The following is a 26157-nucleotide window of genomic DNA, read 5'->3' on the forward strand; positions in this document are numbered from 1 at the left end:
AAGGTCATGTAGCTATTTAGATGAGTGGTAATTACCTAGTCACACAGCTATGAGTACTAATGATTATAGAAGCTACATGCACTTTCCTTGTAGTGACCAGAACAACATCGACTTCAAGACCAGACACAATCGAAGAAGGACTGAACACTCCCCGTCCCTGAAGGTCCAGTGGGGGCCAGCCCTGGGTCACCTAGATGCTGCAGTGTCCAGTATCTCTTTTCTCTGCGGTCACAGCACCAGTGAATTGTCCATCTGTGCAGACAATCATAGCATTGGGTCCTAGTACTGCTCACCTTTCAGGGAATGGGAACAGTATTATGGAATAGGCCACACAGCTTTATGTCATGTATTTGTTTCTTTTATAGGACAAGTCCAGAACGAGATCCTCTCATTCTTCTATCTCGGAAAAATCCAAAACTTGTTGATGCAGAATACACCAAGAACCAGGCCTGGAAATCTATGAAAGTAATCACCAACCATCTGACTAGATCCACAGCAGTGACCATTCTCACTCAAAGAACACTGCCACCCTGGTAGAATTTGAGATTAGGGTTCCTCTCAGCGGTGAGGTGAATGTAGAGAAAGTTCCACAAACCTATTAACATATATAAATTCTTATTTTCCAAGCTCACATTGCTTTTCTGGCCATATTATGACTAGTTTATTATTCTACTTGGAAGGTTTAAACCAGAGATCACAAACTTTTTCTATAAAGGACCAGATAGTAAATATTTCAGGCTTTGCAGGTTATACAGACCCTGTTAAAGTCAGTCTCAGTGTGAAAGCAGTGAGAGGCAATATGTAAATGAATGAGCATGGTTGTGTTCTGTTAAAAACTTTATTTATGGGCACTGAAATTTGAATTTCATATATTTTTTTTTTAGTCAAAGTCTCACTCTATTGCCTAGGCTGGAGTGCAGTGGCATGCTCATGGCCACTGCATCCTCGACCTACTAGACTCAGGCAATCCTTCCGCCTCAGCCTTCCAAGTAGCTGGAACTACAGGTGCATGCTACCACACCCAGCTTGTTATTTATTTATTTATTTTGATTTATTGTAGAGATGAGGTCTTGCCAAGTTGCCCAGGCTTGTCTCGAACCCATAGACTCAGGCAATCCTCTCACCTCAGCCTCCCAAAGTACTGGGATTGTAGGTGTGAGCCACTGCACCTGGTGGATTTCATATAATTTTAACATGTCATAAAATATTCATCTTTTGCTCTTTTTCCCCCCAACAATTTGAAATGTAAAAATTTCTTAGTCCATGAGTTATATAAAAACAAGTAGTAGGTCAGATTTGGCCTACGGGCTACAGTTTGACAACCTCTTGTTTAAACGTGGTTCTCAACCTTGGCTATACAGTACTACCAGAGAGCTGAAAAAAATGAATCCGGTGAATCAGAATCTTTGGGCATGGGGCCCAGGTATCTTCATTTTTAGAAAACTCCCCAGGTGGTTCTAAGGTGAAGCCAGAAATGGGAACTTCGGTTTAGAGTTTATCTCTGTCCTCTTAACTCTATGACTTCTTTGCCTTAATCAAAGAACTTAAAGCCCTGAGTTTCCTCATATGAGATTTCCATATACAGTTTGAGGATGTTATGAGAAAAAGCTTTACAATTTTTTTGGGAAAACTAAGTAAATCTGAGGTGCATGTATCATATGATACAGTTTTAATCAAATAGGAGCAAATGGGTTTAAGAAACTTGGTTAAAGAATAAAAATATGAAAAACATATTCAGATTGGGCCCAGTGGCTCAGCCGGTAATCCCTGCACTTTGGGAGACCGAGGTGAGTGGATTGCCTGAGTCTATGGGTTCGAGACCAGCCTGGGCAACTTGGTGAGACCTTGTCTCTACAATAAATAAAAAATTAGCTTGGTGTGGTAGCACGTGCCTGTAGTTCAGGCTACTTGGAAGGCTGAGGCGGAAGGATTGCTGGAGCCCAGTAGGTTGACGCTGGGGTGGCCGTGAGTGTGCCACTGCACTTCAGCCTGGGTGACGGAGTGAGACTCCAACTCAAAAAAAAAAAAAAGAAAAAAAAGGAAAAATAGTATTCATTCAGCATGCAAGTTGTTAGTATCTACTGTGGGAGGCTGCAAAAGCAAACAAGACTTGTTCCCCTCATCAGAGGGTTTACCATCTGCTAAAGTGGATAGAATGTACATGGGGGTCTCAAACTCCGATGCCCCCCGGGACAGGTGATGTAAAGGAGACAGCAAGGGAGAGCACTGACAACTCCAGTTCATTGTTGCATACGGTAAAAGGATCTCAGTTTGCCAAATAATTTTTTGGAAATCTAGATTTTTGCAGGAAATATCCTGTTACCCATAGATGGTGTCAGTGGTTTGAATATACAAGGGAAGACCCCCCCATCAAAACTGGAATTACCTTTTGGAGGGCGAACCCCTTGTAGTACAAGCCTCTCCTACTAGCTAAGTGTTCTAGGAACCTATCAGCATCGTACCAGCTAGTGTTGTTGTGAGAAACTGCATTCAGCTTCAGTGAATTTGTTTTTTGGAGATTTCTTTCAATGCATTTGCTGATTTCATGATGGGTGATTTACACATACAATGTGCAGCAGTGAAATTTTATTTTCTGAATGTTCAGTAGTTTTTGACTAAAAATGGCTTGACCCCAGTGTCCCACTCTCCCTGTTCACCAGATCTTGTTCCCAGTGACTTTTTTTGTTGTTGTTTGTTTCCCTGCATGAAAAACGTCCTCAAAGGAAAACGTTTTGCCAGTGTAAAGGAAATGAAACAAAAAAAATTATAGAAGCACTAAAAGGCATCAAAATTGACAAGTTCAAAAACTGTTTTGGACAGTGGAAAAAGCATAGGTGTATTGCATCAGAGAGTGCTTTGAAGGTGACTGAAGTTTAAACATCTAAGAATAAATACGCAATTTTTTATAAATAAATTCAGTTTTGAGGGGTTCTCCCCTCATATGTTTTTTAAATACTTTGCATGCCCAACCAAACTTGTGTGTGTCTGGGCTACACCTCCAGGCCTACCAGCCAGCATGTGTGACCTTCTCTGCATGTGTAGTTCTTGCAGAGTGAAGCGTATTGCAGACTATGACCTCAGAGTTCAAAGGAGGGCAACGTGGTTTTACATGTCTAAAATCAGACAGACCCTAGCTAAAGCCCTAGGTCTTCTACTTAGGGCCACATGACTCTGAGGAAGTCTCTCAACTTCTCAAAGCTTTGACTTCTGCATTTATATAATAGGGATAATGACATCTCCTGAGTATGTGTATTATAGGGCTTAAATGAAGTAATGTTGACGAAGTGTTTAACAATGCTGGCTGCACAGCGGTTACCAATAAATGCTATTACTACTATTACTAATACTTTCTTTTTCTTGTAAAGGATACCTTGGGAAAGCCAGCTGCTGAGGATGTCCATCTTGTGGATCACTGCAAATACAAGTAAGAATTCCAAGACTCCTGACTCTTTTGGTTTCCATATTGCTTTTGAAGTAGCTTCACTTTGGGTGAGAACTTTAATATGAAGGCCTGGTGGGGATGTATGAAAGTCACATTAACTCATTTAGTAGGCTTTTCTTGAGGGCCTACTGTGTGCAGGCCTGAGTTCGGTGGGGAGAGATGAATGGAATGTGGTCTCTGCTTTCAGAGAGCTGCATGCTGGAAGTCACAGTGATGGGATTATCTTTCTCTATGTCCCACCCACCCAATAGTTGAAGTTAGAATAAATATTTCTCAGGTTAATACATGTTAGAATTAATGCCAGGACTAAGAATTAGGTGAACAGGTAAAACCAGGTCTGGAGGAGGGAAGTGGAGGGCTCAGAGATTGGAATGCTGGTGACATACAGACTGGGAGCTACTTGATAAAAGCAACTCCGAAGCTGGGTGCTGTGGCTCAATGGCTGTAATCCCAGCACTTTGGGAGGCTGAGGTGAAAGGATTGCCTGAACTCAGGAGTTCGAGATCAACCTGAGAAACATGGCGAGACCTCATTATCTGCAATAAATCAAAACAATTAGCCAGGTGTGGTGGCGTGCACCTCTAGTTCCAGCTACTTGGAAGGCTGAGACGGAAGGAATACTTGCCCAGCAGGTCAAGGCTGCCGTGCCCATGAGCATGCCACTGCACTCCAACCTAGGCGACAAAGACTCTGACTCAAAAAAAAAAAAAAAAGCAACTCTGGTTGGAGACAGGGATATGTGCATGAAAAATTCCTAGAAGAAATGTTCTTTTCTATGATATCTTTTTTTCAGGGGCATTTCCTTGAAAAGTGATTAGAATTGCCTTGTTCTCCTCTCCAGACTTCAGGAGAAGGGAGTGATGTCCAGGAAGCAGGGGACGCCTTTGACCAGATGGGGTACACTTGAGGATAAGCAAGGCTTTGGGGGCTTTGATTAGTTAGAGGCATTAGGTCTAGACAATCTTGTGACCATTTTTGTCATTCTTGATTTTTGAGGTATTGAGCATTTCTGTATTTTCTCAAATATGTCCCAAATCTACAATAGGCTGTCATTTCCTTCTGAGCCTCATGTCTGCTCCAGTCAGCACCCAGCTCCTGACCCTATCTAGGCTGGGGAAAGTGTCTCCTTTTTTCCCTCACCCTGACATTCCCAGAACAACTTGTAGAACCAGCCTTAGAAAAGCAAGGAGTTTATAGAAACCCCACAGGAACATACTAATGTGTCCTTGAAAGCTGAAAATGGAAAGCTATGGGAAAGAAGAGAATACGCTAAGAAGGCCATATGTGTGGCAGTAGGCATATAGTGTCAAATGTATTTTGCTTTTTTCCCCAGGTACCTGTTTAATTTTCGGGGTGTAGCTGCAAGTTTCCGGTTCAAACACCTCTTCCTGTGTGGTTCACTTGTTTTCCATGTTGGTGACGAGTGGCTAGAGTTCTTCTATCCACAGCTGAAGCCATGGGTTCACTATATCCCAGTCAAAACGGATCTCTCCAACGTCCAGTAAGCAGCTATCTATTAACGCAGAGTTTCTTTTCTTTCTTTCTTTTTTTTTTTTTTTTTTTGTATTTTTAGATTTTTTTGTTTAAACTTTTTTATTTTGAAGATGTGGGATACAATTCAGGGTTAGGTATACACATGTTCATTATGCAGGCACCCTTGTTGATGAGGGGTGCCCCCCTCCCTTGGCAGTTTCCCACTATTGCCAATCCCGCCCTCCCAAAGCAGAGTTTCTAATGACCCTTGAAATCTGCTTCTTAAGTCCAGTCATTTCAGGCATTTACCCCTGATGGTTTTTTCCAATGAAAGTTTTTTTTTTTACTCTTATTGCATCATTATCTAAGTAGGTTATAGTGGGATTTAATTTGAAAAAGTTTAATACTGGTGTCAAATGAAACACTCAGACAGTGTGAGGTGAAAAAGCTTTAATCTCTTAAAGACTAAAGATAGATATATTTGATCTTATTATCGTTAAAGGGATTTCCAGATACAGCATGAAACTTGACCTGAGTGAACCTTAGTCAAATTTTCTCTCATACTGGAAGGAGCTAGGAAGAAGCATAGAGAACAGCCAGAAATGTGAACTCATTTCCCTCTTCTGGGACCAGAGTGAGAATTTGGAGACAGGATGGAATTTTTTTCACTCTTGATTTTTTTTATGAACATTATGAAACATTTCTATATTTTCTCAATTATGTCCCAGCTCCACTAGTAAACTGCCTTTATCCTGTGTGTGAGCTTTTTTGGTTATTATTTTGTTCTTTTGAAGACCCTAGTAATAACCCACCATCCACATATCTAGATATTAACCATAGACCTCAATTCTAAGTATTTCTGACTTAGTATTAATACTAATAAGCTTGGTGTATATTTTAGAGTCCAATAATTCTATTCATTTTAGAGAGCTGTTGCAATTTGTAAAAGCAAATGATGATGTCGCTCAAGAAATTGCTGAGAGGTAAGTTATGTTCATTTTCTCTTTTTATATGTATTATGCCCTAGCTAAAGTTATCTGAATATTGTTACCATGGTGATACCTGTATTTCATCCTCATTATGTAGAACTAATTCAGAACTAAAGCTGTCCTGGGGGAGAAACATACTCACACAATCACATATACCCAAGCTTTATAGAAGAAGATGAAATCTTTGAAGTAATGAAGCATGTGCTTTTTATAAGCACTGGCTGTTTTATGTTTGTTCTTAAGGAAATAGATGTTAAGTTCTATTGCTACATGTATGTGTATGGATGTGATTGGTATAGGGTTGGCTCTAAGGATCAAATGCATTAATTCATATAAAGCACTCTCATTAGTGCGTGGCACAAGGTAAGCACTTAAATGTACGTTATTATTATTATTAAATTCTGTGCTTCAAAACATTCTTGTTAATCTTGTCTCTAGGGGAAGCCAGTTTATTATGAACCACTTGCAGATGGATGACATCACCTGTTACTGGGAGAACCTCCTGACTGAATACTCTAAATTCCTGTCCTATAATGTAACGAGAAGGAAAGGTTATGATCAAATTATTCCCAAAATTTTGAAAACTGAACTCTAGTAGTCATCATAAGACCTAGTCCTCTCTGTGGCGGCAGATCTCGATACCCCATGGTGAGGAGCTTACCATACATGTGGCACCTATACCCTGAATTCCTTTTATCAAGCCAAATATGTGATTTTCCTTATCATGCTGCACTCTTGAGAAAGATCTACAAAGTGAAAATACAGAGACATGAAGCAGCTCAACTCTTTGGCTGGATGAGGATCAGACATCATGAGATATGGATTTTGAGCCTGATTCTACCTTTCATTTTCTTAAGACCAATCACAGCTTGTGCCTCAGATCATCCACCTGTATATGTCTGTCACTGTGAAATTGACTGTGTCCATGTGGCGATGCCGTTTGTCCTATTATTTGGAGTAGAAAATTCATTATTTGGAACTAGTACAACTCATTGCTGCAATTCTGAATTTATTCTAGGCTTGATCTCTCTTGCTTTATTTTCATGTAGGAAACTCTATGGGGTTTGTGAAAAACACTTGGAGATCATTTTCTGAAAGGCCTAAGGAAGTCGTAACTATACCATGCAGTGATGTAGGAGTTCTCTTTTGTGAAGCATAAACTCTTTGTTACTCAGGAGGTTTCTATAATGCCACTTGGAAAGGAGCCAATTGCACAAGTAATTATTGCAATTGGATTTCAAGTTCCCTTTTTGTGCCTTCTTTTTATTGTCTAAGGAAAAAAAGACAAAATCCTCTAAATAAATTTAGAAAGTAGGAACTGTGCATAGAACAGCAACTCTTCCTCACCCTTTGCACACCCTTAATATTTTTCCTTCTTAAATTGGCTACTGCAGGGGTTATCCTCGCTCTCTTTGTCTTACAGGGGCCACAAGGAGTCTTTATATGCGAACATGCCATTCATTTGGTAGTTTAGAGCATTCAACTTTAACCATTATATAGGAAATAATTTGTTTTTAGAATAGAAATATTTGTTTTAAAAATATGTTTAGGTTAAAACTATGTAGTCTGATGACTTAGAACCATCCTTGACCCTTAGGCCCAACCTTTCCACAGAGAAATTAGCTCTCTTCCTTTGCCTCTTAAGAACTGTGGTATTAACTGGTTTTAAAATTATTAAATGTGAGATTTAGTCGTATAAGATCAGATTTTTTTTTTCTGTTTGTGAGAATTGTATTTGGCCTTTTTAATTCCCTTCCACAAAATTTTAAGTCTAAAGACCTTGTTAGAAAAGTGGAGCTGGGCTCGGTGGCTCAGCCTGTAATCCCACGCCTTTGGGAGGCTGAGGTGAGTGGATTGCCTGAGCCCGCGGGTTCGAGACCCACCTGGGCAGGCGAGACCTCATCTCTACAATAAATCAAAAAATTAGCCGGTCATGGTAGCGCGCGCCTGTAATTCTGGCTACTCGGAAAACTGAGGAGGAAGGATCGCCGGAGCCCAGCAGGTCGAGGCTGCGGTGGCCGGGAGTGGCCACTGCACTCCAGTCTGGGCAACAGAGTGAGACTCTAACTCAAAAAAAAAAAAAAGAAAAAAAGTGGAATATCCCTCATAAGATCATTGCACTGAATAAGGCACGTGTTTAAATTTGGATTTTTTTTTTTTTTTTTGAAGTGTTGACAACTCAAAGGGACTGTGTCCTTAGGTGCTATAAGTCTAGCAGTAGTCCAAATTTCTGAGTCATACTATGGTTTTGCCTTGTCACTACGAGGCCCTACTAGGTATAATCATTCTATTTTAATTATTAAAATAGGAACAGAATCTTCTGTCCTTTGGATCAGGAACTGAAGCTTCATTTCCTTGGGAAGGTTTCCCATTTAGCTTCAAGTTGCAGCCCAAACATCACCTTCTCTGAATCTTTTCCTTCATACCTTTAGGCAGCTAGGGGCTACCATAATACTTTGCTTATGCCTGTATTATGTGACATCACATTGCACTTAACTGTGGTTACTTGATTGTTTCTCCTGCTGTTCTGTATTTACTGATGGATGAAAATCAAGTTTTACTCATCCTGACATCTCCATTATCCAGCACAGTGCCTCACACAAAGTAAATACTAAAGAACTGTTGATGGATGGATGGATGGATGGATGGATGGATGGATGGATGGATGGATGATTAGAGACAGCTGGCTTAACTAGATTCTTTTTATAGATTGCCATTGACTCCAAGGGGGGATTGGATGAGACTGTAAAAATTGGATCAATGCAAATCCTCACCTGTCCTTTGAAGAGTCAATAAGGGCATCTTTGTCTTTAAATACAGCAAATATTAGTCACATTTTATACTTATCTGTTTACCTCAGTTTAGATGGTATGAGGATGGTGTGTAACAGTATGTAAAATGTCTATTTTTGAAAATAATTTGTTTCCCAACAACTTTTCAAAGTTTTTGTTGTCATTATTACTAGTTCAGTTCCAAATTTACCCTTCAGAGAGCTATAAGCCACACTTTTCTTCAAAGAAAAATAAAATTATTTGAATGAAGTGGGATACTTAGCACAAAAATGCTTTTCCTTTGTTTTGGGAGTGTCATCTATGTGATGTCAGTGACACATCTTATTCTGTTATATCAGGTCAGATTCTTTTACTTGTCAAGGACAGAAACTGCCTCTAGCTAGTTTAAACAAAAGAACTTCTTAGAAGGATATGAGGGCATCTCATGGAGTCTGAACAAGTTTTATAGTGGTTAGAAGGGTAGAAATAAAGGCAATTCTGGGAATCTCAGCAAGAATTTTCTGGAGTGCTGCTATGCTGCTGCTCTAGAGCCCGTCTGAAATTTCCAAGAGAAGAAAAGTTAATGGGTTCATTTGAGTCAGTCCAAAGAGTATGCTACACTTCACTTCTAGACTGACTAAAAACAATGTCTTTACATGCATCTAAAAATGCATTCTCAGGTTAATCTTACTGCATCCAGAGTTAAGGTGTTATGTGTTGTGGATAGGACAAGAGGTTGTAATTATAATTCACTCACTTAATATTTATCAAATACTTCTTGAGCATCTACTGTGCACAAACGGTAAGAGATAGGAAGTTTACAAGAGGCTTCCTAACCTTGAGGGGCTCTGATGTTAAGATGATAAACAGTATGAGAGGCATCATAGGTGGAAGGTGATTAAGGCAATGTGAATGCCAATTATTCATGAAGACAATGTCGATTTGGAGTTTAGAGGAAGAAGAAATTTCCAACTGGGGCAGAAGGGAAGCTTTGTGGAGGTAAAAATTGACTTACACTTTGAAGGATTAGTAAATGAAATGATCTTTGGAATTTTCAAAATTCATGCTACCTGTGGAAATGGTTTATGCCATATATAACGAAACGTAATATTTGTAGCAAGGGCATTATTTGGTGAGCCTGGCAGAAAAAGGGATACTGCTGCTCTCTAGGAGGAAATTCACTATGAAGGAAGAAGCTACTGGCTTCTGTGAACAGAACCCAGCAACAATGGCTGAGGGTGGAAGAATGATGATTCCAGGCATAGTGTGGTGATTATACTGAAATCTTCCCCTGATGCAGTAATCTTCTAGCAAATACACATCTTGGGGATGAGAGAGCTGTATGTGAAACAGAGTGGTCCGACTAAACCCAACATCTTTTGGCCTAGACAGTGTTACTCTGACACCCTTCAAAAGAGCAGATTTTAGAGGGTGAGTACTTCCCTAGTGGTAAAAGAAAGTAGCCCTGAGAGATTGGGGAGGTAGGAAATGTGGGAGAGTGACAGACCATCTGAGAGATCTGAGATGGAAAAATATACACAGTGTAAGCAATAGTCAAGGGACTGGGGACTTTTTGAGGTATTAGGTGGCAGAGAAACTTACAAATAAGTCTTCAGTTACTCAAAGGAGAAAGCAGCTATGGAGTTAGTGAAATTTACCTGTTAATATGACCTAATTTGTATTCACACTAGTAAATCCTGGGCATTGGAGTTGTATATAGATGATTTCATCAGTATTGTCCCAACAGTCATTTAATCCGTCCCCTATTCCAAGGCCTCCCTCAGCACAGAATGACTCTGGGGTCATCTTCAGCATTTAGCCTTTTATACATGTAGGCTAGACAGGCTGTGCAGTCACTTTCTTGGGCTTTCAGGTCTCAGGAACTTATCTTGGTGTGCACTTCTAATATATAAGTGGCAACCTAGAGCTGGAAGTCAGGAGACTGAATTCTTCAGTCAACAAGTATTTCCTGAACACCTACTATGTGCCGGACATTGTGCTAGGTTCTAGCAATACAGAGATGAATATATATGGTCTCTGACATCAGGGACGGTCAACTGAGACAGATCAACAAATAGGAAATTATGGCGAGATGAGTGTAACCATGGGGGTGGAATCTAATCTGGGCTCCCAGACACCAGAGAAATCATGGCACTGTCACTAACTCATCCAATCAGTCACTTCTCTAGGACTTGCCTGTAGAATTTATAGCTATCAAGTTCCAGAAGTCTATTTACTATATTCTGCTAGAGTGCGGCAATTTTAATAACAACTAGAAAGTAATAAAGAAGGCGAAGGGACTGTCAAAGAGAATAAGGGAGTGTGTCTGGGGACTAATAAGGATTAAATGAGACTGCACAAACCAGTTTCAGATTTTTTTTTATTTTTGAGTGGGAGCCTCACTCTGTCATCCGGAGTGCAGTGGCACGCTGACGGCCACCGCAGCCTCGACCTGCTGGGCTCAGGCGATCCTTCCGCCTCAGCCTCCCAAGCAGCTGGAACCACAGGTGCGTGCCACCACGCCTTTGATTTATCGTAGAGACAAGGTCTCAACGAGTTGCCCAGGCTGGTCTCGAACCCCTGAACTCAGACAATCCTCTCCCCTCCGCCTTCCAAAGTGCTGGGACTACAGTCCTGAGTTACCGCGCCCGGCCTCATAATATTTCAAATGCGTACATTTTGACGAAAAACTATACCTGGGGACTATACGTTAGCAGCAGCTGTAATGACGGGAAATTATTGCGGGACTATCAAACACTGGACAGAAACTCTCCTGAACTATGGGAAGTGAAATCCACCTGTGACAACGCCAAAACCTGATTCTTCAAAACGGGTTTCCGAAAGTTTGGTGCACCCATGCCGGCGCCTCGGTCTTTTCTGGAAACCAGACCCGACGGTCCGCGTGGACCCCGCCCAGCCCGAGAGCTGCTCCAGCCGTGCCTTGTTTTTAATCCAAACCTCCTTTCCCTACTCTTGCCTGTAATGCCGCGCTTTCTTCTTCATTTATGTGGGGTTTCTGGCATTCGCTTCAGTCTACAACCATCTGAAGCCGAGGGTAACCACACCTACAACCCGTGGGCGTGGTCCCCCGAGACGCGGAGAGACTGAACCAAGGGGTCTCCGGACGGCCCTGAGCTGAACTTCTAGCTGCAACTCACTTCCGGGGGCGGGTCCTGCGCGGCTGCGGCCGGTCCTCGCTCTACAAGCGGAAGTGCTTCGGCTCGGGTTCTGCCACCACCCCGCCCCTTGGCCTTTGCCCTGGTGGGGGCGAGACTTCCTGTCTCGTGTTTCCGAGAACTCCAGAGTGAGACTCTGGACAGGAGCCGGGCATGTTGATCTCGCCGACGGTTGGTTAGCTTGAACTTCGTGCACGGGTATTCACTCGTGCGGCCTCGCCCACGGCCCCTCTGGGCGGCCTTGGAGTCCTAAGCGCTCCAGCGTGTCCGCAGGTCGGAGAGGGTCATGGAGGTGCCACCACCAGTGCCGCGGGGCTTTCTCTGCAGGGCACTGGGTCCTTTCCCCCGAGTCTTTGCTGCCGAAGCTGAGGCTGCCGGTTCGGAGACCCTTGCGGAGGATCAGAAGCTTCCTTTCTACGTCCCAGAACCCCATTACCCGGAATCCGGATGGGATCGCCTCCGGGAGCTGTTTGTCAAAGAGTAAAAGTGCTTAGGGTCTGGACGTGGAGGTGGGGGGCCGCAAAAGAGGTGTCCTGCAGCTTGGGTCAGCCTTGGGCGAAGGACCCTAGGGGGAATTGTGGTTCTTTTTAAAATGAGATTTGAGCTGACATTTGGTACCCCAAGCGTGTATCCTGACATTGCCATGTGGTGATGCTGTTGGTTGAGAGGCGAGTTTTTTTTGTGTGCGTCGAGTCTCACTGACGCCCAGGCTGGAGTGCAGTGGCACGCTCACGGCTACCGCAGCCTCGACCTGCTGAGCTCAGGCCATGCTTCCACCTCAGCCTTCCAAGTAGCCGGAACCACAGGTACACGCCACCATGCCCGGCTAGTTTTTGATTTGTTACAGAGAGAGGTCGCATCAGGTTGCCCAGGCTGGTCTCGAACCTCAGGACTCAGGCATTTCTCTCGCTTTCATCTCCCAAAGTGCTGGGATTGCAGGCGTGAGCCACCGTGCCCGGCTGATCGGCGAGTTTTAAAATAGTAGGGTCAGGCTTATTGGAAATCAAAGCTCTTAGAGATACAGTACTTAGTGAATATAGCCTTAGTGTAATCAATCCCCTGATTGTTTTACAAACTAGAAATGTTGGGTCAAGCTAGTGTCCGAATTGGCCTGGAAACTATGTCTGCAAAAATCTACTTTAGTGTTCTTTTTAATATTTCAGTTGATCTCAAACTTTTGATTTCATGACTACTAGCGTCATTCCCCCAACTCCAGGAGTTGGGGGAAGGACAGAGAGAGTTATCCATTTTTAATTTTGCTAAATAATTAAAAATAGTGGCAACTATTTTCTCATCGTTTTATGAAAGAAATTATTTCAGAATAAAGGATAACCCTTTAAATTGAATTTGTTTTATCTAATAAAAACTCGATGTTTAAATCCTCTATTTCTTCATTTACTCACCAATTAATGGTTTAAAAAAAGTATGCCCTTTCATGAAGTAATTTATCATACTACACTGTATTATCAAGTGGTTAAATTAGGATGGGTGTGGTGGCTCATGCCTATAATTCCAACACTTTGGGAGGCCAAGGGGAGAGGATTGCTGGAGCCCAGGAGTTGAAGACCAGCCTGTGCAACAAGGTCAATAAAAAAGTAAAACAATTATCTGGACATGGTGGTGCATGCCTATAGTACTAGCCACTCGGGAGGCTGAGACTGAAGGATGACTTGAGCTGATGCTGCGGTAGCCGTGATTGTGTTGTTACTGCACTCCAGCCTGGGTTGACAGAGTGAGACTCCAACTCAGTAAAATAAACAAATAAGTGGTTAAATTAAAAATTGAGGCATTATTATGTTGCTCCTATAGTTGGAGCAAGGGGGCTGGCAACCTTGTATTTCATTACACCATTTAGGTTTCATAATCTTTAAAGTTAACAAGACAGCTTTTCCTAATAGTGCTTCCAATATTTGAGATACTTATGAAAGAACCTCAGCAGTATATAACAGAAGAGGGCTATTTTGATTAATTTTTTTTTTTTTTTGGAGCACAGTGGCACGCTCACAGCCACCTCAGCTTTGACCTGCTGGGCTCTGATGATCCTTCTGGTTCTCTCAGCCTTCAAAGTAGCCGGAACTACAGGTGCACGCTACCACACCCAGCTAATTTTTTTTTAATGGATTTATTGTAGAGATGAGGTCTCACCAAGTTGCCCAGGCTGTTCTCAAATCCATAGGCTCAGGCAGTCCCTTCACCTTGGCCTCCCAAAGTGCTGGGATTATAGACTTGAGCCACCACACCTGGCCATTTTGATTAATTTTGTAAGCTAGAATGTTGGAGCTGAAAGAAAGTTGGAAGATTGTGTAATTTTCATGCTTCCCTCCAGGTTGTGGATGAGGAAACCAAGGTCCAAGGCTTGTGGTATAGCTGTAGGTCAGTTAACTGTGAGTGGCAGAAGCAGGACCATAACCCCATTGTTGCTTATAGTCTAGGCCATCCCGCCGCTGTGCCCTAATATTTTATTCTCCAGTATTCATTGACTATTTGGACCAACGATATGACTTCTTAGGGCCTCTGTTTCCTTATGAGTAGGTAAATACATCTGTATCACTGAATTATGCAGAGGACAGCAAAGAAGTGAAGAAACATCTGACTTGTTACATCTTGAGCTCTGTTACATTTTATCTTTTCTGAATTCTACCATAGATAAGTTTTTATGCAGATATTGTTTTGATCTTACAATAAAATATAAAATATAAAGTTCAAATTAAAAGAAATTTAAGTTTCTCTTATAGATGCAGGAACTGTAAAGATTCATTCTGATTTCATAATGTGGTCACTGACAACTAGAATTAGATACACTTAAAGAGTCTTTGAAGAAAGGAAATTAAGAATGTGTTTGATATAACATTTAGCAGTGTACTTACTTAGGGCCATTATCTATAGTAAGTTAATACTTATAGGACAGCTATTTGTTAGAGCACTTTCAAAAGGTCATCTTGGAAACTCTATTAGCAGTTCTAGCATTTGAGAGTAATACATTGAATTAAATAGTTTTTCCTTGTTTTTGTTTTTAGATTGTCATGTGCTGACCACTGCATAGTGAGTTTTCCCAATGCCTTTAAAGAGTATTTATTTATTTATTTATTTTTAGAGACAAAGTTTTACTATATTGCCTAGGCTGAACTTGAACTCCTGGGCTCAAGTAGCGCCTCAGCCTTCTGAGTAGCTGGAACTACAGACATGTGCCACTGTGCCCAACCCAAAGCTTTCTATAGTACAGCCTTATCTGAATATGTCATAAAAATTTAAATATTTAGTAAGATAGGGTTTTGATTTTTTTTAACATTCATATTTTCATTCTTTCATGCATTGCCCTAAAATCGCATGAGTTTGTGTTGTTTTTTAAAAGTTAGGTTAAAATTCAAAGAGGGAAATATTGATCTATACGTTCAACTCAAATTCTTTCTATTTCCAGGGATAATGTATAGGTGTAACAGTCATCAAATAAAAAGCACCTTAAATTTTTTATTTATTTGAGTAGGATGTGCATTTAGGAAAATGTCCAAAATTATACTGACCAATGAAATTTTCACAAACGGAACATAGCTGTGTAACCAACACTCAGGAAAAGGCTGTTAACAGTATCCCAGAAGCTCCCCTTGTGCCAAGAGTGTGCACAACTCTATTTTTTTTTGAGTTGGAGTCTCACTCTGTTACCCAGACTGGAGTGCAGTGGCATGCTGATGGCCACCACAGCCCCAACCTGCTGGGCTCTAGCAATCCTTCCATCTCAGCCTTCCAGGTAGTAGAACTACAGGTGTACGCCACCATGCCCGACTAATTTTATGATTTACTGTAGAGATGAGGTCTCACCATGTTGCCAGGCTGGTCTTGAAACCCTGGGCTCAGGTGTTCCTCTCTCCTCTGCCGCCCAAAGAGCTGGGATTACAGGCATGAGCCCCTGCACCCAGCTTCTCAACTCTATTTCTAACAGTATAACTTAGTTTTCTTTGGATTTGTGTTACTTCTAATGTAACTGTACTAATTAGTTCATAACAGGATTCTACCCGTAATAAAAAAATGTGATCTTAGCAGTTGGAGTAATTTTGATCATAGAGTCTTTTGGGAAGCAATATCTATAGACTAATCACAAGCATTGTCTTTTTGCTGTTTTAGTGAACGGCATAGAACTTCAAAGGAACTTCAGGATATCTGGAAAGCAGCAGCTTCCGCAGGCATCATTGGCTGGGCTTATGGGGGAATACCAGCTTTTATTCATGCTAAACAGCGCTACATTGAGCAGAGCCAAGCAGAAGTTTATTATAATCGGTTTGATGCCGTGGTATGTACTGATGGCCTAAAGGTATTGGGGAACACACTGACTTAACAATTCACTTTGTCATTCAGTTAGGTCATGGGAAGGAAGGAGTTTTAGGATGTTGGAGTAGAGAAATAAAGTCTATACTTAGTAACAGTGGAAGTACTAATGCTAAGGTGCTTGTGACTTGTCAGACCACTTTCTTATCTTCAGAATAGGCATGTTTGGGATCACCAGTATGGCTCTTCTTTCTGAAATATATTTCTAATCCCCTGCTAAATCTCAAAGCTAAGCTATAACGTTTACCTCATTTACAAAGCCTATATGAGTATGCTGGCTCACACTAAAACAATTAACATTTATAGCTTTATAGTGTTGTAGTGTGCTCACTCATTTGTTATCGTTAGATCTGTACATCAGTTCTTTTGTGTAGGTCAGAATATTAACACTCAGAGTTTTTATAAAAGTTTTTATTTTGAAATATGTCAAACTTAAAAGTTATAAAAATAATATAAGGACTTTTTATATAACTTTTATTTAGATTCTCCACTGTTAACATTTTACCATGTTTGCTTTATCATTCTCTCTCTGTATAATATGTACTATTTTTTTCCCAAACTACTTGAGAGTAAGTTATAGACATGATGAATACTTCAGTGTGTAATTCCTTAGAACAGGGGCATTCTCTTATATAACTACAATTATAATTATCAAGCTCAGAAAAGTAACACTGATATAGTACTATTATCTGCAGTATATTTTGCTTATTGTCCCACTATTTATATTAAAATAAATAAAAAATAAGGCCAAGTGCAATGGCTCACACCTTTAATTCCAGCACTTTAGGAGACTGAGGCAGGAGGATTGCTTGAGCCCAGTAGTTAGAGATCAGTCTAGGCAACATAGCGAGACCTCATCTCTACAAAAAATAAAAAATTTAGCCAGGCATGGTGATACACGCTTGTAGTCCCAGTTTCTGGGGAGGCTGAGGCAAAGGGATTGCCTGAGCTCAGGATGTCAAGGCTGTGGTGTGCCATGATCATGTCACTGTACTCCCGGCTGGGTGACAGTGAGACTCCAATTAAAACAATAAAGATGAATAAAATTTTTTTCTGGTCCAGAATCTGGTATTGGTATATATATTAAACTTGTCTGTCAAGCTTTTTTTTTTTTGAGTTGGAGTCTCACTCTGTCGCCAAGACTGGAGTGCAGTGGCGCTCCCAACCACTGCAGCCTCGACCTGCTGGGCTCCAGCGATCCTTCCGCCTCAGCCTTCCGAGTAGCCAGAATTACAGGCACACGCTACCACGCCCGGCTAATTTTTGATTTATTGTAGAGATGAGGTCTCGCCTGCCCAGGCAGGTCTCGAACCCGTGGGCTCAGGCAATCCACTCACCTCAGCCTCCCAAAGGCGCGGGATTACAGGTGAGCCACCGAGCCCAGCTTGTCAAGCTTTTTTAGTCTAGAAGAGTTTCTCTGTCTCTTTTTGTCTTTAATGATCTTAATTATGAACTGTTTATTTTCTAGAATAGCCCTCATTTGGGTTTGTTTGACTGTTTCTCGTGATTAGATTCAGGCTATGTTTTTTGAGAGGAAAACCCTAGAATTGATATTGTATCGTTCTTAGTACAGTATATTAGAAGCACATGATAGCTGTTTGTTCCTTTTTTGCTGGTGATGCTTATTTTAGTCACTTGGTTAAGATGGCCTCTGCCAAGTTTATACACTGTAAAACTACTGTTTTTTTCTTTGTAATTAATAAGTATTTTATGAGTACTTATAGATCCTTTGAAACTATGTAGATAAACTACTTTTTGTTAAAGGTTTATCCTGTGGTTTTAGCATTTAATGATGAGTCTTGCTACAAACAGTTATTGTGATAGTTGCCAAGTGACCATTTTCTAAAGTCTGTCATTCTTTCTATATTTATTGGATAGTATACTGCTCTAAGGAAGTGTTTTCCTTTCCCTATTATTTATTTATATGAGCATGAACTCATGGATTCTTATTCTATAGCAGGGTGTCCAACCTGTTGGCTTTCCTGGGCTGCATCAAGTAACCTTTTGGCTTCCCTCAGCTACATTGAGTAAAGAGGAATTATCTTGGGCTGCACATAAATTATATTATATCATGTATATATGTAATAAGACACTTTAAAAATATTTCTTATTATAAAGTTTAGAAAAAGAACAATATAAAACTAGTGGGAAGTTTGACCTTGTTTTTGTAAAACTAATCTATCAATGTCTGATTCGATGGAAGTGGTCACAATTCTTAGTGAATTCTCAAGGTGTTCATCAGAAATGTTCAAATTTTGCTCTTTGTGTGCTTCATAATTGAAAACAGCAGCTCTCAAATGTATGTGCTGTCAAAAAGTGATGTCACGGATACGGTGTGATTGTGAACTTCAAAAATGGAACTGGCCAAGCACAGTGGCTACGTCTGTAATCCCAGCACTTTGGGACACTGAGGCTAGAGTACTGCCTGAGCCTAGAGGTTCGAGACCAGCCTAGGCAACTTGGTGAGACCGCGTCTGTACAATAAATCATAAAATTAGCTGGGCATGGTAGCGTGTGCTTGTAGTTCAGTTACTTAGAAGATTGAGGTGGAAGGATGGCCTGAACCCAGCAGGTCGAGGCTACAGTGACTGTGAGCGTGCCACTGCACTCTAACCTGGGCATCAGAGTGAGACTCCAACTCAAAATAACAACAACAACAAAAATGTAACTATGCATGAGATCACAAAGAAAATAAATGCTAAAAAACACACGATGTTAAAAGATTCTGTGAAGCCGTATTACCACCTATCCTGGGCCACATGTAGCCCACAGGCTATTGGTTGGACATGCCTATTCTGTCGATGTATAATTCATTACTAGTTGAACTTTCCAAATCCAAAATCTAAAATCTGAAATGCTCCAGAATTCAAAACTTTTTGAACACTGACATGACACTCAAAGAAATGCTCATTGGAGTATTTTAGATTTTAGAGTTTTGGATTTGAGATGCTCAACAAGTATAATCAAATATTCCAAAATCTGAGAAAATCCTAAAATCCAAAACACTTCTGGTACCAAGCATTTCAGATAAGGGATACTCAACCTGTACTGTCATTATTTCTTTTGATATTCTAATGGTCCTAGATTCAGATTGTTGGAACTTTTTAGAATTAGCTTCTGTGTCCTCTCAGTGTGTTCCCATCATCCTTTAGGCATGCCTTTACTTTTTGACACAGAGAAATATTCCTGGCTCATCTTTTCTTTTTCCAGCACCAGCTCTGGAATTAGCCGTTTCTACAAGGTGTTTGAATTTCCTTTAGTGGAGAATGGTATTTAGAAACCAACATCTGGTACTAGGCATGCTCATTGCTATCAGAGTATTATTGTTTTTAGGTTCTAGGCAGACAGAGTTAGGAAAGGTGCATTTGTGTGTGTAGGTGTGTGTGAGAGAAAGAGAGAGAGATTTATATACATATTCATATACACATCTACATCAATGTCTATCTACCTTTTTATTATTTTATTTATTTTTTGTAGAGATGAGTTCTCACTGTGTTGTCTAGGCAGGTCTTGAACTCTTGGACTCAAATGATCCTTTTGCCTCAGTCTCCCAAAGTGTGGGATTACAGGCATGAGCCACCACGCCTGACCCTATTTACCTTTTTATTAAAAACCAAGGGTTCATACTGATACCTCTCAAAGAAGTTTTGACTTGCCCAAGATCATATGGTTGTTAAGGATCGGCTCAGGAATGTTCTGATTCTTTAAAATTTAGACTTTACTCCATGTTATTATACCAAACTTGTTCCATGGTGGTCTAGTGAAAATAGCTATGGAAACAGACAACATATCTTCTAATTCTGACTTTATTTCTTACCAGTTGGGTGATTTTGGTTATAAACTTCCTCCTAAGCTTTAGTTAAAACTGAAACACTTTCCCAAAGAGAATGTTGTGAAGATTAAATGAGGTGATGTCTTAACACACTTTTTGTAAAATTGGAAAATATTGTTTATTTAGAAGGTAAATTAGAGAGAGAAAGAGAGAGGAGATTCACCTCCCCAAGGTAGGGGAGGCCAAAGCTTAGGAAAATATGCCCTGGCCAATACTTAACCAAACAATGGCCACGGCCACGTAGAGTGTGGTCAGTAAGTATTAATTCTTTTTTCTTCTTCTGTTCTTTCCTGCACATTGGTATTACTTTAATTTTTGCCTTTTTTTTTTGAGTTGGAGTCTCACTCTGTCACCCAGGCTGGATTGCAGTGGCACGCTCACAGCCACTGCTGCCTCGACCTGCTGGACTCAGATTATCCTTCCGCCTCAGCCTTCCAGGTAGCTGGATCACAGGCGTGTGTCACCACACCTGGCTAATTTTTTGATTTATTGTAAAGACGAGGTCTTGCCAAGTCTCCCATGCTGGTCTTGAACCCCTGGACTCAGGCAATCATCTTGCTTTTGCCTCTCAATGTGCTGGGGTTACAGAAGTGCTGGGATTACAGGCATGAGCCACTGTACCTGGCAAATCTTTGTCTTTTAATTTAGCATTTACTCAGTTGTTTATATTTTTCTTTTCCCTAAGATTTCTTGAATATAAAAAGCATGACCTATACTGGTTTTAAATTTTTTTAATCATAATTGATACATAAATTCTAGTAGATACTTTGATGGATTGATGAATTACTTGGTTGATACTGGCAATTCTTAGTTCCTTTTCTATCTCCTGATAGTGTAGGATACACATAGGGTTTTTGCTTAAGCCTCAATACTTAAAGAATGATATTTCTAGAGATTTTCTATTGTTTCTATCTGTTTAGGTCTACCTGACTAATCCATAGCTAAAATTCTTCCACCATAGTTCTAGAATAAGAAAAGCATCAAAGTGTCTTGGATCCTCACAGCTTTTGTATTAACTTTAGCAATCTGCACATCGTGCTGCCACGCGAGGCTTCATTCGGTATGGCTGGCGCTGGAGTTGGAGAACTGCTGTGTTTGTGACTATATTCAAGTAAGTTCTCTCTGAATTGTGAGATGTTGAACTTTTTATATTCTTATAGGAGTATATCTTTTGAACAAGTAGGATTATAACTGAATGCCCTTGTGGCAGTGACTCATATTGCCTTTTCTCAGAACTTTAGTCTATGTAAAAGACTGGTCCAGTTGTAGTTTTACCTCCACGGTGGAGGAACATTGAAAGGGCCTTGGCTAGGACCAAGGATCGATATTGTAGGCTCTTCTAAATCTGTCACTTCAGTGAAAATAGCACCCCAGAAGGTAAATGGGATATACTCTGAATCTTGTGTTTTCCTTCTCCTTCCTTCTTCCCAGCACCGTGAACACTGGTCTAAATGTGTATCGAAATAAAAATGCCCTAAGCCATTTTGTCATTGCAGGAGGTAAGACATTTGTATATTTGTTTATATTTTTCAGTCTTCTCAAATGTGGTTAGAAAATATATAAGGACTTGTAAATCAGAGCTCCTGAATTCTTTAGCTGGCCTTCAAGTCAACATTCAATTCATGCAAAATGTGTTTATTTATGGAGAGCATTGTGCTTTACCCTTGGTGTACTTAATGAACAAAACAGCAAGGTCTTTGCTTTCATTGAATTTTAAAGTCTAATGTGGACGAGGAAAAACAGATTTCTATACCAGAAAGTAACAAAAAGGTGGAGCAGTGGGATCTCATAAGGATAGGGTGGTCAGAGAAGGCCTTTCTGGGAAGTGACAATTAAGCTGATAACCAAAGAACAGGAAGAGTGTCCTAAGCAGAGGGAGCATCAGGGGAGATGCTCTAAGGCAAGAAATGTGCACCAAAGCAGGTTAGTGTGGCTCAAACATAGTGAGTGAGGGGAGGAACAGTTTAAGATGGGATGAGTGAGTTGATGTAGGGAGGGACCAGATTTTTCATGGCACGAGCTTGGGTTTTATTTTAACGCTGTCTGCCTCTAGTAGACATACTCTCTTTTAAATGAGCATTACATATAGAAAATAGAATGGTGATTACCAGGGACTGGGGTAGAAGGTATTGGGGAGATTTTGGTCAAAGGATACAAAATTTCAGTTAGAAGGAATGAGTTCAAGAGGTCCATTGTAAAATGTGGTAACTATGGTTAATAACAATGTGTTATATACTTCAAAATTGCTAAGAAAGTAGATTTTGAGTGTTCTTACACACAAAAAGTGATAAAAATGTAAGGTGATACATACAATAATTAGCTTGATTTAGCCATTCTACAGTGTATACAGATTTCAAAACATCATGTTGTATACCGTAAACATATAAATTGTTACTTGTCAATTTTAAAAATATTTTTTAAAAATTAACATTAAAAAAAGAAAATAAGCATTTTCAAAACAGTAAATGAAGTTAACTACCATATACACTCAACCACTTACTAACTTGTTTACATTTTCTCACATATAAAATCACACATATGCTGAGCATAACATTTTAAAAATGTTTTATTTAGAAATAATTGCAAACTTACAAAAGGTTGTAAAACAAAATAATATAAAGAACAGTCTATACCTTTTACGTGTAGAGATTTAGCCATTATTAACATTTTCCCCTTTTTGCTTTATCTTCTTGCTCCTGGGTACACACTCTTTCTGTATGTGTACACACACATGAAAACACACATAAGCAGAACATGAACTTAACATTTTAATGAAAATTCTTTAAAATCTTAAACTAGCTAGAATTTGCCTTTTTTTTCCCCCGTGAGTCAGAGTCCTGCTCTGTCGCCCAAGCTGGAGTGCAGTGGCACATTCACAGCCACCCCAGCGTTGACCTGCTGGGCTCCTGCGATCCTTCTACCTCAGCCTTCCAAATAGCCGAAACTACAGGCACATGCTACCACGCCCGGCTAATTTTTTATTTTTTGTAGAGAGGAGGTCTCACCAAGTTTCCTGGGCTGGTCTTGTATCTGCCGGCTCAGGCAATCCACTCACCTCAGCCTCCCAAAGTGCTGGGATTACAGGCTGAGCCACCAAGCCTGGCCACATTTGCTGTTTTTAAGTTTGCAAACATTTCTGCCATGGGTCTTGCCTTCCTCCTCCCACTTCCTTCCTTACTCCTGCTGTGGTGTTTTCTGTCATTTACCCTGTTAAATGGCACACCAGAAACCAAGGAATGATTAGGTCTTGCTCTTTATTTATTTTCCTCTTTCCAAACGTCTAGTGAGTACCATTAATTATATTCCTTGAATATATATGAACTCCCTCACCTCTTCCCTATTCCCACTGCTACTGTGACTTCTCCCTGTTTCTAATCTTGGCATGCTCCACCTCTGCTCTTACCTCTGCTGTTACTTTTTTTTTTTTTTTTTTTGAGTTGGAGTCTCACTCTGTCACCCAGACTGGAGTGCAGTGGCTGCTCCCGGCCACCGCAGCCTCGACCTGCTGGGCTCCGGCGATCCTTCCGCCTCAGCCTTCCAAGTAGCCAGAATTACAGGTATGCGCTACCACACCCGGCTGATTTTTTTTTTTTTTATTGTAGAGATGAGGTCTCGCTGCCCAGGCGGGTCTCGAACCCGCGGGCTCAGGCAATCCACTCACCTCTGCCTCCCAAAGGCGTGGGATTACAGGCTGAGCCACAGAGCCCGGCTCGCTGTTGGTGTCTTTTGATGATCTTTTCTCAATTGAGATTTTTCCGGTTTTTGATATGAGCGATTTTTTTTTTTTTTTTTTGAGTTGGAGTCTCACTCTGTCACCCAGACTGGAGTGCAGTGGCTGCTCCCGGCCACCGCAGCCTCGACCTGCTGGGCTCCGGCGATCCTTCCACCTCAGCCTTCCAAGCAGCCTGAATTACAGGCATGCGCTACCACGCCCTGCTGATTTTTTTTTTTATTTATTGTAGAGATGAGGTCTCGCTGCCCAGGTGATTTTTTTATTTATTTATTGTAGAGATGAGGTCTCGCTGCCCAGGTCTTGAACCCACGGGCTCAGGCAGTCCACTCACCTTAGCCTCCCAAAGGCGCGGGATTACAGGCTGAGCCACCGAGCCCGGCTTTCTACTGTTACTTTTTTGAGCTATGAATAGGATGTGAACACTTCCTGTTTGAAATTCCTTTGTAGTTTCCCATCACCTTAATATCAATTTGTGATCTGGTCTCCAAACGCCACTTTTTTGTTTCAGCCTTATAATGTCCTCGCATTTCCCAAACTCAGTATATTCTTGCTTTATGTGAATTGTTCCCTCTTCTTGCGTGTACCTTCTCACTCCCACAGTTAATGTTTTTCGTCTTCTATTTAACCTTGCCTTTCAAAGTCCAGATAATTTGTCAGCCCAGGCTTCCTTAGGGATTTACCTGGGCCCCATTTTTCTATCTTTAGTTCTACTTAAATGTCTTCCCTATATAGAGGGTGCCAAAAATATATATACACATTTTAAGAGAGGAAAAAACTGTACGTACTTCTGCCATTTTCTTTGCCTGTCTCGCCTGTGGTCTGGTGATGCTAATATTCATTTGATTAATGCCACATTGCTACCATAATTCAATTCAACTTCGAAAAGTAATACATAGATAACATCACTTAAAATGTGTATCCATAGCCGGGCTCGGTGGCTCAGCATGTAATCCCGCGCCTTTGGGAGGCTGAGGTGAGTAGATTGCCTGAGCCCGTGGGTTCGAGACCCTCCTGGGCAGCGAGACCTCATCTCTACAATAAATCAAAAAATCAGCTGGGCGTAGTAGCTCATGCCTGTAATTCCGGCTACTTGGAAGGCTGAGGCGGAAGGATCGCCAGTGCCCAGCAGGTCGAGGCTGTGGTGGCCGGGAGCGGCCACTGCACTCCAGTCTGGGCGACAGAGTGAGACTCCAACTCAAAAAGAAAAAAAAAAGTGTATACATTTTTTTGGCACTCCTGGTAGTTTTACCAAAGTACTTACAACACTGTATTGTAGCTGTTTACTTGTTTTGCTTCCCACTATACTGACTTACTTGAATTCAGAGAAAGTATTTTTACCTTCCATAACACGATTGCGTGACACATATCAAAGTAAAATAAATGTTTCTTGATTGAATGGAAAAATTATTAGTAAAATAAGAATAGAAAAATATGTCTGATACAACATAAATTTTTTCTCAACCCAGCAACCAACATCATACTTAATGGTGTAACACTAGAGTAATTTCTCCTGAAGTCAGAATAATGTGAAGACTGTCTCTCCTTACCATGATTATTTGGAATTTGCATGGATATTCATAACATATATTCAACATGTGGAATGCCTGCATAAAGAGCTTGACAAATCTTTTCCCCAAAAAGCACCTATAAAACTGGGAAAAATTATCAAAAGTATCCATTTAAAGGTGTTGGAAATTGACTAAAAGCACAAAACAAATTGAGAAGCATTTTTTCAAGAATATCTACTGAATCTTGGTAAAAACAATGGGAGTCTGTGGTATTTCAGCCTGAGGCTGCTTCTACCCTTAACCTGCAGCTCCAGGGTTCAGACAAAGGCAGGCCAAGCTGAGAGGACTAGCAGAGTTCTGCTTCTTGAGAGGGCTTTTACTTGGAGCAGAGCACAGAAAAATCCATGTCTAAGGATGTTACTAAAAACAATTGCAGACAGTCAGAGAATGATAACATCACACAGGTAACCTGAGTTTTGATACTGTTTGGGGCAAGCGGTAGACTGGCAGGCTACGCAAAATTTTAATGGGATGTCCAAGGACAAAGCCAAAGAAAGCCTTAATAAGATCCTACTTTTGCTGGTGTTAAACCCAAATTTCAGAATCTGAGAGACCAACAAAGAGCCAGCTCTGATGCAAACACACAAGGGTCTTTATTCAGGCTCGAGTCTGGGCTCACGCCCGAAGCAGCAGCTTCAGGGACGAGAGCCCTGATCCAGCATGGCAAGCAGTTTTTATATATCATTACAGAGGGCGGGGAAAGACCTTTAAATTGTTTTTACATGATAGGGTAATTTCTCCTAATGGGTACGGGGGCACTTGGGATTGGTCTGGTCCGCTCAGCTACCTGTGATTGACGGGGGAGCTGCTAAATGAGCAGAGTGGAATGTCAGCAGGCAGGCTAAGCAAAGGG

General features: G+C 40.9%; 2 protein-coding genes across 4 annotated transcripts in view; both read left to right on the plus strand.

The window, feature by feature from the left end:
• POGLUT1 (protein O-glucosyltransferase 1) overlaps window positions 1-6919 on the plus strand; it is a 29551-nt gene extending 22632 nt beyond the window's left edge. The window contains exons 7-11 of the mRNA XM_008052631.2: window positions 366-465; window positions 3366-3424; window positions 4776-4943; window positions 5842-5898; window positions 6343-6919. Of these exons, the coding sequence (XP_008050822.1) occupies window positions 366-465; window positions 3366-3424; window positions 4776-4943; window positions 5842-5898; window positions 6343-6499 (541 nt within the window). The 3' untranslated portion in view covers window positions 6500-6919. The remainder of the gene's footprint in view (window positions 1-365; window positions 466-3365; window positions 3425-4775; window positions 4944-5841; window positions 5899-6342) is intronic.
• A 5123-nt stretch (window positions 6920-12042) lies between these two features.
• TIMMDC1 (translocase of inner mitochondrial membrane domain containing 1) overlaps window positions 12043-26157 on the plus strand; it is a 36549-nt gene continuing 22434 nt past the window's right edge. Inside the window, exons 1-4 of one of the 3 annotated variants that reach the window (XM_008052632.2) lie at window positions 12043-12331; window positions 15971-16136; window positions 21026-21114; window positions 21435-21502. In XM_008052632.2, the coding sequence (XP_008050823.1) occupies window positions 12138-12331; window positions 15971-16136; window positions 21026-21114; window positions 21435-21502 (517 nt within the window). In that variant the 5' untranslated portion in view covers window positions 12043-12137. Of the gene's footprint in view, window positions 12347-15970; window positions 16137-21025; window positions 21115-21434; window positions 21503-26157 lie in introns of all 3 variants that reach the window. The other 2 variants (XM_008052633.2, XR_002481629.1) reach the window with 2 other exon arrangements.

This window comes from Carlito syrichta, unplaced genomic scaffold (assembly GCF_000164805.1).
Source record: "Carlito syrichta isolate Samal-C Ts95f unplaced genomic scaffold, Tarsius_syrichta-2.0.1 Scaffold285058, whole genome shotgun sequence".
NCBI lineage: Eukaryota > Metazoa > Chordata > Mammalia > Primates > Tarsiidae > Carlito > Carlito syrichta.